The 18,424-nt window shown below is 35.0% G+C and overlaps 1 protein-coding gene across 1 annotated transcript in view; it reads left to right on the top strand.

Annotated features, from left to right (window-relative positions):
- MTREX (Mtr4 exosome RNA helicase) overlaps window positions 1-18,424 on the top strand; it is a 116,520-nt gene that overhangs the window by 53,837 nt on the left and 44,259 nt on the right. The window contains exons 16-18 of the mRNA XM_046671058.1: window positions 4,858-5,008; window positions 15,146-15,318; window positions 15,864-15,932. Coding sequence (XP_046527014.1) covers window positions 4,858-5,008; window positions 15,146-15,318; window positions 15,864-15,932 — 393 coding nt within the window. The remainder of the gene's footprint in view (window positions 1-4,857; window positions 5,009-15,145; window positions 15,319-15,863; window positions 15,933-18,424) is intronic.

The following is an 18,424-nucleotide window of genomic DNA, read 5'->3' as shown; positions in this document are numbered from 1 at the left end:
TTTATTTTAAGCAAAAATGATTGAGATTCACTCTTAAGTAATAGGACTTTAATGAATAGAAAGAATAAAGTTATTTTCTCAAGTAAAAATTACAATACACAGCTTATTCAGCCACATTGAATATAAAAATATTTAGTATACTTTGTACATTAATAAAATTCAGATGTTTGTCATATTTAATCATTTTTCCTATTATTGGGTTAAGTAGTCTTAGCCAGAAAGATGGTAAAATACATGTGTTCATTGATTGTTGGCTGAAGATTATTTGTAGTGATTTTCAATATCTCAGTACAAAAATACACACATTTACATATTTGTGCATGTAAATAATTTGGTGATCTTGAATTTAAAATACTTTAATAATTTCTTTCCTTTGCTTTTTGGCTTGACTAGTTTTCTGAGGAGCAGTATAGAAACCTATTAAACTTTTCCAACCCTGCTGTTGTAACAGTATCCTCTTTTTGTTTAATACTTTCGCATCCATTCCTTAAGGACAGATTTTTCAACTGTGAGCTCAAACAAAATTTGACATAGGACAGCAGTTTGTTCTTTTGAAATACTTGATATGAACTAAAAAAAAAATCAATTCATTATAATGTTGGCCCAAATGAAAAGTTGAGTCAGATGGAAAGTGTGTGTTTAACAGTCTCCAGAAAGACTAGTGAAGGCTTCTTTTATTTTCCAGTAAAGAGATACTCTAAATTTCTTCAGTATAAACAGAAGAAATAAGCATTCCAATATAGTGTCCATATTTTCAAAAGAATGTAAAAATATCACAGTACTTTGAGTAAATGTCCTTATTGATTTTATCAAAACAAAGCTATTTCTATAATTTCTAAAATGATGAAATAAACATACTAGTTTCTTACAGTACATAAAGTGCTAATTCTAGGAGACTATACAGGCTTTCTGCTCCTAGTCAGTTGTGTGTTCATTTGAACAATGAACCACATTGTTAATGGATAAGGAGAATTAAACTGATTTGAAGGAAAAATAATTTTGACCTTACTGGTTATTTGAAGTCTTTGGAACTTCAGAAAGACCATACCTATTCCCTTAAGGTTAGTTCTCTGAGGTACTCAAGATAACTACTTATGGACATTTTTTGGAGAAGTAAGAAGACCCACATTTATTTGTTTTATTCTGTCTTCTACCACTATGGTTCAAAATGTAAAAATATTTAGACTGGCAATTTTTTAAACTACTTACCTGAGTGAACTATATATTCTGAAATGTAAGAGAGCATTAGAAGTAGAATAACATACAAAAGGTAATATTACAAAAACTACTTAGAAAATTGATGTTGTGGGGCCAGCCCTGTGGCCTAGTGGCTAGGTTGGTGCGATCTGCTTCAGCGGCTTCAGCTGCCCAGGGTTTCACAGATTCGGATCCTGGGTACGGACCTAGCACCACTCATAAAGTCATGCTGAGACGGTGTCCCACATAGTAGAGTTAGAATGTACAACTGTGTACTGGGGGACTTTGGGGAGAAGAAGAAGAAAAAAAAAAGATTGGCAATAGATGTTAGCCCAGGGCCAATCATAAAAAAAAAGAATTAACATTGATGTTTGGCTTTCTCAATCTTAACATCTTTTCATTGAGCAATTTGACAACTGAAAGAATCTTTCAGAGTTTGTCTATAATGAAGCTAGTTTAAAGTCTTTACTTATCATTGGCTACCTGTCTTGTTCCAGTTAAATTTTGGGTAGACCCTTTTATTAGGCTATTTGTTGATATATTATTTAAGAATTTTATAAGTTGACTGATCAAGTTAAGTACATAAAAAGTAGAGAATTACTTGACCAACATTTGAGTGTTCCTATGATTTTATTAATGCGAGTATTGAAAAGACAGGGCTGTAAACTAAGTTGGAGTTTGTATTTGCCCTTTGGGAGGGGTTTAGCCCAGAGAGTCCTAAGTTTTACCTCCTAACTATTTAGCCTGGGCAAGCATCTTCACCTCTTGTAACCTGTTTCTTATTTAAAATGAGGACAGAATCTGTTTTGTTAGGAGTATTGTGAATTGAAAGTTTATTAAAGTGCTTACTTAGTACAGTGATTTGCACGTGCTATGTCCTAAGTAGATGGTGACCATTTTTAAACTGAGACTACCTATATACATAGAACAAAAAGTGAACAAGACGCAATATACAGCTAGATGCCAGAATATAGATTATTCTGATAACTCTGGTTTAGGGAGATTTGAGGTAATTCTAGGTTAGGTGATCGTGATTTAAGGCTTTATGCAGGAAATAGAGCCTGAGGCAAGCCCTCAAGGTATAAAGCAGGGGTGGAAGTTGCAATTTGATTTCCAGCGCTAACAAGAAAGCCATTTCAGAAAAGAGAAGGGGCTTTAGAATCAAGAGTTAACACGCATTTGTGTTCCTTAGTTTTGCTAGATCAAAGGAGATGTATGGATACTTATGGATGAGACAGGTGAGTTTATTACCTTGATTGCTAAATTGGGTATTTGGACCTGAGCCTTAGTATTTTTCAAACTTTTTTACCCCGATCCTTATCAAATGAAACAGTTCATTACATTATGTCCAGTGCACTTTACTTCTGTGTATGGATGTGTGTGTGTGTATCTGAAATAAAAGTTTCTTAAAACAACACACTTCTACCACAATGCATTATTTTTTCAACTTTTTGAAGTATAATTGACAAATAAAATTGTAATTTTATTTCAAGTGATGATTTGATATATATATATACATTTTGAAATGATTCTCATCATCAAGTTAATTAATTGACACATCCGTCACCTTACATATTTACCCTTTTTTTTGGCGAGACGTCATGATATTTTCCATTCTATTTCGTGGGAAGAAAATAAAATTTGGTACGACCTACTAAATTTCAGGGTCTACAGAGATGTTAAGTAGTGATTTATTATTTCTTAATAGGATATCATATTTCAGTGAAATATTTCAGCATGTCTGGCAGCAGCATGCCAAATAAATTGGAAGGGAAATTGAAACCAGATTAGTAAGGATGATAGTTGTAGTAATCTAGATAAGATTTGATGAAACTTTGAACTAGGGTGATGGCAGTGTAAAGAAACAAAAGAACTAATCTTAAAATGTATTAAGGAAATAATCTGCAACAGTTGAGTGACTAAAATAAAAGAAACGGATAAAGCAGAAGAAAGAAACAGAGAACTCTAAAATTGGAACTTAAATGAGTAATCTCGCTAACCATTAATCTATGCAAGAGGGAAACTCAGGAATGGGAAAGAGCAAGAGAGATAAATTTCATTTTAGATAGTATAACTGTATTATTTAGCACCCAAATTAGGATACTGTAAGAGTGAAAAAGAAGACTATTAATAATTGCATTAGTATAGTAGGTATAAATTGGGACTATTCTGGGCTCACTTAGATACGATGTCAAAATGCTATGTTGAGTTTCAGGTGACTGAGAAGTCAGATAGGTGTGTTCTACAGCAGTTGAGGATATAGTAACAAAGCTTGAAGTTGGAAATAAACATTTGCAACATTAAAGCCCCAGAATTTCTTCAAGGGGGAAATAATAGAAAAACAACAGAAAAATAAGGTCTTTGTCTGTTTGCAAAATTATGAAGTAGCTGAAGTTTAATTACTCTCTTCCCCAAGAATGTGCTTTTCCTACTGACTTCACATCTGCCTTTGGCCCTATTTCAAGGAAACTGGATAAAAATCAAGGTTTTAGGGACTTAACTAACTATCCCCCTAGGGTGAGAGGCCTTGATTTTTTGGTTTTTAAGTACCACCATTTGAGACTGGTGAAAGTTCTCCTCATAAAATCCTATATGCATACATTTAACATTCTGAATGCAATAAAGTTGGCCTATGGACCTCAGTCAGCTACTGTAAGAGTATTTGTGTATTTTTCTATGCCATTTAGAAATATCTAGCATGTTTTGTGACATTTTACTTCTAAATATTTCAGCATGCATCTCCCAAGAATTTGGTCATTCTCCCACATAACTACATGATTATTCTTAGGAAGAATAATCCTAAAAAAAAGTTCCTGAACACACATTGCTGAAGGAAAAGTTTAGAACTCAGGTATTTTGGATATAAATCTTATTTCAAGTTAAGGTCACATTATTGTAGACAAATGCTTTTTCTGCCAGATCATTAGCCTGGCCCTTCTTTGGTAATAGCCAGAGTTAGGAGAAGAAAGAGGAATCTTCAAAGTGTAGATAAAGAATGGTCTGCAAATTTGGGGGAAGCACTAGCAGTTTTATGTCATTCCAGGAAGCTGAGAGTTTCAGATACTAATTTTTATCTCAGTATCATTCTGAAATAAATTTAGTGTGCTCCGTCAGCACAGGTTAGGTCATGCTACAGTAACAAACTTAAATCTCAGTAACTTACAAGTTTATTTCTCTTACCTGTTCACTGCAGGTTTATAGGGGAGGTTCTGTTCATTGTTACTGTTTAGGAATGCAAGCTGATAGAGAAACCACCATCTTGAACGTTGTCAGTCACTGTGCCAAAAGGGAGAAGATAGCTTTTCATACTGGCAATTAAATGCTTGGCTTGGAAGTAACACATCACCACAGCTTAATTCCCCCAACCACTGTGGGGGCAAAATGTATAATCCTGTCAAGTGCCTAGAAGATAGAGAGCTAAACATACTTGCAGATAGTATTTTAACTACTACTATCCTATTTAGTAATTTTTTTTCTCTTCAATTCCCCAGAGATGAACAGTTTTGTCATTTTGTATTGGTCCTCTAAAGGAAAGAAATTAATATATTTGTATAGTATTTTTTAACATAGACTAAATTATTAAGCAATTTAACAGGTTAAAAATATTTGTGTAAATTTGTTTGAAAAACCTACAATATTAACATTTTTTTTCTGTCTTAGGGATCAGCTGATCCTCTAAATAGTGCTTTTCATTTGACCTACAACATGGTTTTGAACTTACTACGTGTAGAAGAAATTAATCCAGAGTACATGTTGGAAAAATCCTTCTACCAGTTTCAGCACTATAGAGCCATTCCAGGAGTAGTAGAAAGTAAGTATAAAATAACCGTAACAGAGCCTCCTTTAGCTAGGATACTAAATAGCAAGATCACTGCATTATTGCTGCTTTTGCCATTGTTTTTATCTGATAAGCCAAATCTTGGTCGTTATATACAGTGAAGTAAGAACTACAGTCTGCTCATTGTAAACAACTAGGACATTTTCAAGTGAAAGTAAGAAAACCCCGACAGCACACCTTTCTACAGTTGATTCAAATTTAGTATAATTTATTGTTATAGATGTACTACATGATAACTCATGTTTATCAATAATGATAAAACAAAAAGCCTGGTATATTAAAATTTGATCTGTAAGAAGCATGTATATATTAGTTTTGCTCTTCCCATTTTGTCATTATAAAAGAGTACCATAGCATAAGTTTATGAATGATTAAGGAAACATAATACTTTAACTTGGATTTAAGTTCAGCTTTTTTAGAATTTCTAGCTCCTAATATTAAGATAATACTTTCTAAAGTCCACAAAGTAAGTGTTCTATGGTAACTACATTCAAGTAGAATTATGTATTTATCCTTATCTTAGAGGATATTGTGGCTGATCATCATACAGAGCTGATTAAAATTCATAATAGAGGCAAAGATTTAAAATACTGGGTTGGGGGCCAGCCCCGTAGCTGAGTGGTTAAGTTCACGCGCTCTGCTTTGGCAGCCCAGGGTTTCACTGGTTTGGATCCTGGGTGCGGACCTAGCACTGCTCATCAATCCATGCTGGGGCAGCATCCCACATAGCACAACTAGAAGGACCTGCAACTAGAATATACAACTATGTACTGGGGGGCTCTGGGGAGAAGAAGAGAAAAAAAAAAAGATTGACAACAGGATGTTAGCTCAGGTGCCAATCTTTAAAAAAGTTAATTAATTAAAAAAATAAAAATAAAATACTGGTTTGGGCAAATCTTATAAAAGCAATGCATAGTCATTGTAAAGGGAAAGACCAACCTGGAAATTCAGCAAAAGATACAGAGGAAGTTTAAAATCATTTGTGATCTCACACAGAGATAGCCACACAACCACTGTTTAATACTTTGTAGTTCTTCTATCATTTTTCTTTCTCGTACATATACTCTTTTTTTTTTTCCTTTGGTGAGGAGGATTGGCCCTGAGCTAAGATCTGTTGCCATTCTTCCTCTTTTTGCTTGAGGAAGATTGTCTCTGAGCTAACTTCTATGCCAATCTTCCTCTATTTTGTATGTGGTATGCCACCGCAGCATGACTTGATGAGCAGTGTGTAGGTCTGCACCCAGGATCCAAACCCATGAACCCCAGGCCACTGAGGCAGAGCATGCAAACTTAACCACTACACCACCAAGCCAGCCCCAATGTGCTGGGTTTTTTTTTAAGGCAGAATCAAATATGCAGTTTCTGTAATAGTAATGATGATATTTATAACTGGTATCATTTGTTAAATATTTACCTATGCACAACCTTGTGTTAAATGCTTTACATTCACTAACTCACTAATTCTGGCTTTTTAAAACTTAATTTCAAGTATCTTTTGAAAGTATGATTTTTAATGACTGCATGATATTTTTACTTTGTAGATGTACTATGGTTTATTTAACAATAATGGCAAGTTTGAGATACCTTTCTATCATGATGATAGGATAGGGCATGATGGATAGGGCATTCCACTCAGTTTTTTTTTTTAGAAATTTTTTTTTTTTTAAGATTTTATTTTTTTCCTTTTTCTCCCCAAAGCCCCCCGGTACATAGTTGTATATTCTTCATTGTGGGTCCTTCTAGTTGTGGCATGTGGGATGCTGCCTCAGCGTGGTTTGATGAGCAGTGCCATGTCCGTGCCCAGGATTCGAACCAACGAAACACTGGGCCGCCTGCAGCGGAACGCACGAACTTAACCACTCAGCCACGGGGCCAGCCCCTCTACTCAGTTTTTATATAGCCAAAAGTAAATGAAGTATAGTAATGTGCCTTTTAAAAATGAGAAAGTCGTAGAATATGGAAGTGAGTTAAATTCTCTCTCTCTCTTTTTTTACCCTTACCTGGATGATAGATAGTAATTATTTCCTCTTTCCTTGATTTCTCAGCTCTTAATTAAGAGAGGCTTCTTCATTACAAACTACAGAGCTGAAAGGAACTTTGGCGTCATTTAACAGATTTAAAAAAAGGCCTACAGATGTTGTCAGTGTCTCTAAGATTACACATTTATTGATGCCAGAATTGAGATCGGAATCTTGTACTCCTAAGCCGTGCTGTGCTATTTTTATTAAGGCATGGGTCATCCCTTTTTAATGTGAGAATAGAAGTAGTAACTTCTCTGACTGAAAAAAAAAAACAAGGAAAAGGTGATTTTAAAAACTTGAGTTAGCTGATTTTAAGACTTAACGTTTACTTAAATTTCCACAAGCAAAGCTGTTGAATTTTTAAAACACACCTTATAAAATTAGTCACACATGTATAATTTCAGGTCACACTACATTTTATTATTTTCTTGTGAAGTATTTAATGCCATTTATCTTGGTGATAAACTACAGCAGTAGCAAAGAGAAAGGAGATAATGATTCTAGTCTCAGAGAACCATATTTTTAAAGGAGCTATAAATTCGTTCTTTTCCTGCAAAAAAAAAAATTAGAATTTAAAAATATCAACAGTATTTTAGTATGGATTTAGATTTGGAGTAAGATGGTGTTGAAATCAGATTGGTACTAAAGAAGGAAATTCATTACTTATATAAATTTCAGATGCTGTCATTGAAACAAGTATAAGGGGGGCCGGCCCGGTGTCCTAGTGGTTGAGTTCACATACTCCGCTTCGACGGCCCAGGGTTTCACTGGTTCAGATCCTGGGCACGGACCTAGCACCACTCATCAAGCCATGCCAAGGCAGTCCCACATAGCACAACCAGAAGGACCTACAACTAGAATATACAACTATGTACAGAGGGCTTTGGGGAGAAGAAGAAAGAAAGAAAAAAGATTGGCAACAGATGTTGGCTCAGGTGCCAATCTTTTGAAAAAAGAAGAAACAAGTACAAGGTTACAAATCAGCTTAATACTTTAAATAAAAAGAAATAAACTTTAAAATATTCCTTATAGGCAGTTATCACTATGTCTTGCATGACTAGAATAATTATGCATACACACACAGCCAGCAGTTAGACTGGTTTTGAGACTAAATAATCAAGAGCAGTAGGGTGCACGTTGGTGCACCTACCATTGCTTCCCGCCCCCCTTCTTTGTAAAAATGGTATCTTCCAACAATAAGTAAATTACTTTTCTTTCTGTCTCTCTCTGCAATATCAATTTTTTTTTTATTGTGGTCCTAATAGCTTACAACATAGTGAGATTTCAGTGGTACATTATTATTTGTCATATACCATATAAGTATGCCCCTTCACCCCTCGTAAATTACTTTTTAAACTTCACTTATATTATTCATTTGTAATTTCATAGGAAATATCCAAGATACAGTGGGAGATAGAGGGAGAACTCTGAGTATTTTCCCATTTATTTAAAGCCTTTTTTATAACTTCTAGCTAGGCTCAGTTTGTTCAGTATGACTTTGACCAAGGTTCTGCTACCCACTCTATGAACTTAAATGTTACCACTATTTCTCCATCCCTGTCCTCTATCTCCCCAAGCCCCAGCTGTTGTTGCTATTGTTTTCAGTGTGGGTGTAACTGACTTAACTATTAAAAGGATTGTGAGTGACATAGTCTGATCCCTGGTGTTACCACAATACTCTTGAGTCTTCTCATGATTGAATTATCCCTGCATTTCCCTACCTCTGTTTTCAAAAGGGTCAAGGCCTGTTTTTCTAATATTTTGAAACCAATAAACTAAATATCAAAAGCATAACAGACTTTTTAATGGAAGAGGTAGGAATTTAAGTGATGAATGAGATAACTGATGAGGGAATTACAACATCTTTAGTCCAGTTTGCCGGGCTGAGTGGTGTGACCAAATTTTGGGGGCTATCCTGTGTGCTTTTAAGATATAGAATACATCTTGAATGAAGTTTATTCCCATTTCACTTATTACTTGGAAGAGTATAATTCCTTTTGCTGTTGATACTACCTTTTCAAGAGACCTTGTATTATTTTTACCACCTTAAATATATCAAAATTAAAATGTAGACTATTGTCTTTGGAAATAGAGAATTAATCTGTATTCTACAAATACAATGCTTTATTTTTTATAATGAACTTAGATGACTGGCATACATGAGATGTTTTTCATTTTGATTTACTGAATACACAGTAGATTTTCCAGTGAGCCATAACAGTAAAATTTCCAGAATTTCACTGTTCCTTTCCTGGAAAGAAAAATGCTGTCTTAATTTTACTCTTTTTGTTTAGTTTCATTAATAGGTAATGCCATGGTTAATAGCAAGAGCTGTGGAGTTAGACATGGGTTTGAATCAAGACTACCTTATCCTTAGTTTGCTCTTTTATGCAATTGGGATAATATCTAGTTCATCCAATTCATGAAAATTAAATGAGATAATTTGTGTTAAATGCTCAGTAAGTGCTTGTTTTAGTTACTGATAGTATTGCCATAGATCAGTAAAGCCATTTAAATTTTAACCTATTGCAAAATTTACTGGATACTGGGAGAAGCAGTCCATTTTCCCATCATCCAAAGGTCTGTATCTATTGCATATATTGTAGGATAAGAATACATTTTTGGAACCACCACCTCCCTTCTCTCTCAAAAGGAGGAAATTAGTTGCAAACTCTATTAAGAGTTTATGGCCATATCTCACATGCTGTCTCCTAAGATACTGAGGCTTTCCTGTGGTGGCGCACTGCAGTGAAACCAGCTTCTTATACTGAGGTTCGTCTGCTCTTTGATTGGGTTGCAAGAGATGTGATCCTTAATTTGGAGAAAAAGCAGACTGCACCTAAACTTTCTAACTTTTGGGAGTGGTGTACAGCCATAGTTAGAGCCCTAGATACAAAATACATGTGACTCCTTAAAAATGTCTCTCAAACTTTTGATTCTTTAGTTGAGTAGTCTGAGTACTGAAGTGACTTGGAATAGAAGATAGGGGCAATATTTAAGCATCCAACCAGATTTCTTTGTCTATCATCTCTCATCAACAGCTCTAGTCAGTGCTTAGTGGTCCACTGATTCCTGCAAGCAGTGTTGCTTTGTAACTTTAGGTGGGGCAACAGGATTAGCATTTCAGTGTATAGTTTTCCTTCTCATGTAACTTCTTCTTGCCTTTAGTCTTTCAAATATTCTTTTCTGGTTTTTTGTTTCTTTTTCTGGTAATGTTTACTGCCATAATATGTGGTAAGAGTAGCCTTCTAGTCTTCAATGAATGGAATACAATTCCTCTAAGAAGTGATGCAGTTCATTTGAAAAAACCAGGATGATGCCAAATGCCCAAGAGAGTCCAAAACACTAGAAGTTAGAAGTAAAAAGAAAGGAAAAAAAATCCAAAGAACATGTCTTAGTACTTCCAACAGAGTTTTTGGCAGCATCTGACTAGTGTCACTAAAATAATCAATCAATCAATAAAAATAGATAGGCTTTGAGGAGGAGGGAACGGTCTACAAACTCTGGGTCTCCTCCCACATCCCTGATAATATTTCAATCTCCTTCAGTCCTTTTTTAAATGTCTAGATGTGTCTCTCTTAAAATGTGGTGCCCAGAGATAAATCATATATTCCATGTCAGATCTGACCAGGGATAAGTACAATGGAAATATTGTTGACTTTTCTAAGAGAGAGAAGTCAAGTACAAGGAGAGCTAGAGAGAAGAGTGTAGAGAGAATAGTGTTGCGGTTGCTGTCCCACTGTTGATCCAGTAGATTGCATACTGAAATTCTTCGCACAAATTGATCTAAGCCCCCTTTCCCCAAGCCAAACCTGTTGAAGCGCAGGATCTTAATAATATAGTACATAATAATATAGTACTTAATAATATAGTACATTATAGAGTTACAGATATCTATTTTTTTAACAGATGGAAAAAAATTATAGATTTAGAATTTTTACAAAAATTGTTTGTGAAATGATGGTCATCATCAACAGATGCAAATTTATACGTAGGTACTTATTTTGGAAAGATTCTTGAGCAGCTGGAGATAAAAGGAGATGGTTTGTTTATTGTTAAGGATGAGGGAGATCGCAGAACTGGATCTTAGGGTTCTAATGTTTGGTTGTGCTCCCATGTGGCATGTGATTTGGGTTTCCTAATTGTGACTCAAGTCCAAGAAGAATAAAAGTGATATTATAGTATCTACTTTGGGTACTTAAAAAGATTACGAAGATCAGATTAAATAATTTTAAAAAATTGCTTTCTCAGCTATTAAGTCCTCTGCATGTGTGAGCTGCCTTTGCCATCGCACACCCTCAGTTGGCTCTGTATTTCAGGGTTTCAGCTTGAGTCAGAATGTTCTGTGGAGCTAATCTGTGCTCCTCGTTCTGCCCCTGCAACCCTCCTAGGCCTGTTTTTAATAAAAATTAAAAGCAACCAGCCACAGGTGGTTGTTCTCTATCTCTTTATAAATGGGAGATTGCTGTTGAGTTGACTTTTTTTTTCCTCTTGGAATGCTTTCTGAATGCATATTGGTTGTTCTATTCTGGACCACCCCTCATACCCCCAAATTATTCTTTCATGCCTCAGTTCTATAGACTAAAACTGAACACAGGGGTGAGAAATCCTCAGTGATTGAAAGAATAGTCAAGAGTTGTTTGTAAGGCATAATCTTTTCCAAAAATAAGGAATTATCTAGGACTAAGAGTGAAATGAGGCAGGATGAAGTCCTCCTGCTATGGGAGGTGTCTGCACCTTCTGCTGGAGAGGAGTGTGGATGAAGTCAGTGTTGAGGCACTGGGTGCCAGGCTTTGCTGGGTACTGAGGATATAAGGATGTCCAAGATGAGGGTGGGCTTACAGGAGCTCACATAAAAACTCCAGGGGCACACAGGTAAGCTGAGGCCTGGCCTGGCAAGGGAGCTTGAAGCTGAGTCTGCAGGAAGGAAAATGCTTAAGGCAGGGCTCTCTGGTGGTCAGTTCACAGCGGCAGGGTGCAGGGTTGCAGTGTGGCAGTGGGAATTAGGAGCTGCCCATGAGGCATGTGGGCACTATTCAGAGGGAAGGGAGAGAAGAGACCTATAAATATTTTCTTTCTTTATTTTCTCTTTAATGGGATGCCTCCTAAGCAAGTGAGTTTTTGAAGGTGGTATCATCTACTTAGAGAAGATGCACAGGGAAAAGACCTGGGAAATTGGAGAGAGGAACAAACTTGTAATAGTTTTGTTGTTTTCTTTTTAAGTTAGAAGATCGTGTTGTTGGTGACCAGCATCTTTACCTTCTGTCTCCGTGTAGTAGGAGATTGTATTTGCTGCTGTTGTTTAAGGATGACTTTGTGCAGGTTGGGAATTTGGCCAGAAGGTGGAAAAGTGTGGTGTATTAGGGAATGTTCACAAATCGAAAACTTGGCTTTCTTTATTCCCATGCCTGATATCATGATCCTAGGCTTTCTCTTTTTCCTTTTACTTCTATCCAAAAAGATAAATAAATAACCAGGATGATGCAATATGCTTAAGAGAATGCAGAAGACCAGAAGTTAGAGGGAACAGTCTTTGAGAAAGTTGAAGATGATAATAAAAATAATACAGTAGTAATATACTTCCTAAGTGTTTACTGTGTGCTGTGTACTGTTAGCTAAGTATTTTTCGTATCTCTTGTCAGTTACTTTCTAACTATAGCCTTGTGGGGTTTGGGTGCTATTGTTATCCTTATTTTGTTGATAAAGAAACTGAGGCACACAGGTTAAATAGAGGAGTTTGATCAATGGAATAGAATTGAAAGAGTCCAGAAATAAACCTACATATCTGTGGGCTATTGCTTTTCAACAAATGCTGCTGAGACAACAGGATAGCCACGTGCAAAAGAATGAAGTTAAACTGTTACACCATATACAAAATTAACAAAAAATGGATGAAAGTCTTAAATATAAGAACTGAAGCCATAAAACTCTTAGAAGAAAACATAGGTATAAATCTTCCTAACCTTGGATTTGGCAATGGTTTCTTAGATAAGACACCAAAAGCACAAGCAACAAAAGAAGAAATAAGTAAATTGAATTTCATCAGAGTTAAAAACTTTTGGGGGCCAGCCCCATATGGCTGAGTGGTTAAAGTTCTGCGTGCTCTGCTTCAGCAGCCCAGGTTCACAGGTTCAGATCCCAGGTGCGGACCTACTCCACTCATCAGCCATGCTGTGGAGATATCCCACATACAAAGTTGAGGAAGATTGGCACAGATGTCAGCAGAGGGCTAATCTTCCTCAAGCAAAAAAAGAGGAAGATTGGCAGCAGATGTTAGCTCAGTGTAAATCTTCCTCCCCCCAAAAAAATTAAAAACTTTTGCACTTCAACAGACACCAACAATAAAGTGATAAGAAAACCTACAGAATGGGAGAAAATATTTGTAAATCACCTATCTGTTAAGGGTCCAGTATATAGAATATATAAAGAACTCTTACAACTCAACAACAAAAAGACAATTTAATTTTTAAATGGGCAAAGGATTTTAATAGACATTCCTCCAAAGAAGACATACAATTTGCCAACAAGCACATGAAAAGATGTTCAACATCATTAGTCACTAGAGAAATGCAAATCATAACCACATTGAGATGCTACATCACACTCACTAGGATGGGCACTTTTTCAGAAGGTTAATTAACAAAATGGTGTGATCATTGTGGAAAATAGTTGAGCCCTTCCTCAGCAAGTTGAATATAGAATAATCATAAGACCCAGTAGTTCCACTCCTGGGATATAATCAAAAGAACTGGAAATATCTTCAAACAAAAACTTGTACATGAATGTTCATAGCAGCTCTATTCACAGAAGCCAAAAGGTGGAAATAATTCAGATGTCCTTCAGCTGATAAACAGATAAACAAAATGACATACCTATGTAATGGAATATTATTCCACTATAAAAAGGAATGAAGTACTGATACATGCTACAACGTGGATGAACCTTGAAAACATTATGCTAAGTGAAGGAAGCCAAACAGAAAAGGCCACTCATTGTATGGTTCCATATATATGAAATATCTAAAACATGCAAATTTGTACAGACAGAAAGGTTGCTGGGGGCAGGGGGAAGAAGGGAATGAGGAATGTTGGCTTAATGGATTTGGAATTTCCTTTTGGGGTAGTGAAAATATTCTAGAACTAATAGTGGTGATGGTTGCATATGTTGTGAGCATACTAAATGTCATTAATGGTGAATTTTATAACAAAATAGTGTTTGTTCACAGTGGGATGGAGGCATAATGGAATGAGTGAGGAAGGGAGGTCAGCACTAGATGCAAGAATCGGAGCAGGGAATGGTGTTATTGATGGTTAGATTAAATAAGAGGAAAATTGCTGAAAAGTGCTAGTGTTTTGACCACTGACTGTGTAGAGAAATAACTATGGTTAAATTGCCTGTCTTCAGTTTTAGAGACCAAGTCGTGGTGGAAGCCTGGTGTTATTAGTATACTGGATTCTTTGCTGAGAGTTAAATCAGCATATTACTTAGAAGGTCCAAAATAGTACTGTCCCAGTAGAACTTTCTGTGATGGTGGGAATGTTCTATGTCTGTGCTATTCAAGTACAGAAGTCAGTAGCCACATGTGGCTATTGAGCGTTTGAAATGGTGCTAATGTGATTGAAGAACTAAATATTTAATTTTAACTAATTTAAATAGCCACATATGGCTGGTGTTCTACTAGCTATTATACTGAAAAGTGCTGACATAGAACATTTCTACCATCACATAAAGTTTTATAGCACAGTGCTGTGTTGGACAGTGTAGGTCCAGAATTCCCAAAGATAACACCCTCTACCCCATCCATAGGAGAGAATTAACTCGCCAGATATAAGTACTGCCGATTCAGACTCACTTTGAGGATTCACAGTCAATGAATTGGAGAACTGTGGGAAGAGATAAGAGAAGGTGAACCTTAATGGAGAAGGGAGAAACTAGACAACAGGTCATCTCTGAAGCTTTTCTCCAAACCTCCTAATTTATGCAAACTGACTTTGTTTCCTACAATTGTAGTAGGAAAAAAGATGTAACTTTGGTATAATTTACATAAGGTGTATAATTTTTTGAAAGTGTACATCTGTTTTATTTACAGAGGTAAAGAGCTCAGAACAACAGTATAATAAAATAGTAATACCAAATGAAGAAAGTGTTGTCATCTATTACAAGATTAGACAGCAGCTTGCCAAACTGGGTAAAGAAATTGAAGAATATATTCACAAACCAAAATATTGCTTACCATTTCTACAACCAGGTCGTTTGGTAAAGGTATGTCATTATTTCTGGATAAAGATGATAATTTTTTTCTGTTGATAAACTGCTTTCCTGCTACAGTAGTTGAGCTATACTAATGATATTGTTTTACCTGTTTCACATGGTACTGATTAAGAGGGAACCTTTTACTCTCCAGTGATTTTCATTTGTGGGGATATAAATTGAAGTAGACAGTTTTGGAATTACATGAAAATATTTCCAGTTATAAAATGCTACCTAAAAATAAGGCAGTTTTAAGTCCTGGGTGAGTTCATTAGCTGTAAAAGACTTCCAATATTCTCAGAACAAATATATCATATCATTTTTAACATTTGCTTGCCAGTTGAGAGATTCCTGTTCTTGCTGTTTAGAGACCTATGAAGTTTGGCAGTGATTTCTTTCTGTAGGGTTAATATCTTTTTCCTTAAGTTTATTGTGATCTTTCAAAAAATATTTTACCAGGAAAACTCAAAAAATTTTATTAACCTATAATGTGGACATGGACGTCTAAAATTGCCTTTTGGACATAAATATTCTTGTTTACTTTACTTTCTTTTCAGGTAAAGAATGAAGGAGATGATTTTGGCTGGGGTGTAGTGGTGAATTTCTCAAAAAAGTCAAATGTTAAGGTAAACCGTTGACCTTAAAGTAGAATTGTTTATAAAGTTCCAGTGAAATGTTTTCTCAGACTCATGAAATTGACCAGAGTAGAAACAGTACTACCTTAGGAGAAGCTGTAATAAATTCCACCATAAGGAATTAGTTTTTTGAATAATCTTAAATTTTGTCTTTAAATGGTATTTTTATTTTCTGAACAACAGATTTTAATTTCATGACAAATTTTAATTTCTTCTCTGAGTTCATGACTCTTTTGTAATTTTTCTGTTTAATTTGAATATTAGAAAAAAATAAGCTTCTGACACTGCAAATTAGAATTTTGATTTAGGTATATATTAGAGACTTAAAGAAAAGAAATTAGGGGAGCTGGTCAGCTTTACTTATTCTCTCTAAATGAAGGCAATAATACAGTTGATTTTGGTCATTATTTATATAAATACTTTCAAAAAGTTACTTATATAAAATCAAGGATGATTTCATTAATTTGTTAGAAGAATGACTATCTTGAAATTGTCAACCATCCTGTTTGATGCTATTGTAAATGAGATTTTTTAAATTTCATTTTTTAATTTTTCATAGCAGATATATAGAAATACAGTTGATTTTTATATATTGATCTTGCATCCTGCAACCTTGCTCAACTAATTTATCAGTTGTAATAATGTTTTAGTGGATTCCTTAGGATTTTCTGTATACAAGGTCATGTGTCTTCTATAAATAGAGATGGTTTTACTGCTCCGTTTTCATTGTGGATGTGTTTTATTTCTTCCTTTTGCTTAACTGCCCTGGCTAGAACCTCCAGTACAATATTGATAGAAGTGATGAGAACAGATATCCTTGTCTTTTTCCCAGTCTTAGGGAGAAAACATCCAGTCTTTTACCTTTAAGTATGATATTAGCTGTGGGTTTTTCATAAGTGTTCTTTATCAAGTTGAGGGAGTTCCCTCCTATTCCTAGCTTGTTCAGTGTTTATGTCATGACAGAGTGTTGTATTTTTTCAAATGCTTTTTATATGCCTATTCAGATAATCATGTGGTTGTTTTTTTATTCTGTTTTGTATTTATTCTGATATGGTATATTACATTAATTGATTTTCAGTTGTTAAACCAACTTTAGATTCCTGGGATAAATCCTGCTTGGTCAAGCTGTGTCACTCAATTTTATGTGACTTGATTTGGTTTGCCAGTATGTTGTTGGAGATTTTCATACCCATATTCATAGGAGATACTGGTCTCTAGTTTTCTTGTGATGTCTTTGTCTTGGTTTGGTATCAGGGTGATGTTGGCCTCATAGAATGAGTTAGGAAGTGTTCCCCTCCTCTTCTGTTTTTTGGAAGAATTTTTGAAGAATTGATATTAATTCCTTAAATATTTGGTGGTGAGGTCACCTGGGCTTGGACTTTTTTGTGTGTGTAGTTTTTTTTATTACTAAGTCAGTCTCTTTACTTGTTAGAGGTCTGTTCAGATTGTTTGTTCCTGAGTCAGTTTCAGTGATATGTCTTTTTAGGAGTTAGTCTGTTTTTCTAATTTTCTGGTCTACCATTATTCATAATATTGCTTTATAATCCTTTTTATTTTGTTAGGCCATTAGTAATGGTCCTTCTTTCATTTTGATTCTAATAATTTGAAGTCTTTCATCTAGCTAAAGATTTGTTGATCTCAAAGAACGAGGTTTTGGTTTCATTGATTTTTCTGTTTTTCAGTTTCATTAATTTCTACCCCATTATTATTTCCTCCTTTATGCTTCTTTAGATTTAGTTTGCTGTTCTGTTTCCATTGTCTTAAAATGGAAGGTTAGGTTATTAATTTGAGATCCTCTTTTTTAATGTAGGTATTTACATCTATAAATTTCTGTTTACAAATATTTTAGCTACATCCCATAAGTTTTGGTATATTGTGTCTTCATTTTTGTTCATCTCAAAGTATTTTCTAATTTCCCTTTTGATTTCTTCTTTGACCCATTTGTTATTTAAGAATCTGTCCATTTTCACAAATTTGTGAATTTCCAAAATATCTATTTTTTATTTTTAATTTCATTCCATTGTTGTTGAGAACATACTTGGTATTATTTTCCTTTTGAATTTATTGAAGTTTACTTAATGGCCTGACATATGGTCTATCCTACAGAATGTTTCATGTGTAGTTGAGAAGAATGTGTATTCTGTTTTGGGGTAAGATGTTCTATAGATGTCTATTAGAGTCTAGCCAGTTTAGAGTATGTTCAGGTCTTGTTTCTTTGTTTGCAGATCCTTCTGTCTAGTTGTTCTATGCATTACTAAAAGTAGGATATTGAAGTTTCTTAAATATTAGTGTTGAATTGTCTGTTTCTCCTTTCACTTCTGTCACTTTGTGCTTCATATATTTTTGTGCTTTGTTAAAGTGTATCTTGTCTGATATTAATAGACTTCAGCTACTGAAGTAAGCTTTGTTTTGGTTGTTGCTTACGTGGCATAATTTTTTCCATCTTTTTTCTTTGTCTTTTTTGTTATTAATGAGTTTAAAGT

Source organism: Equus quagga, chromosome 9 (genome assembly GCF_021613505.1).
Source record: "Equus quagga isolate Etosha38 chromosome 9, UCLA_HA_Equagga_1.0, whole genome shotgun sequence".
Taxonomy (NCBI): domain Eukaryota; kingdom Metazoa; phylum Chordata; class Mammalia; order Perissodactyla; family Equidae; genus Equus; species Equus quagga.
The sequence above is the reverse complement of the archived record's forward strand: the minus strand, read 5'-3'. Positions and strand labels throughout refer to the sequence as shown.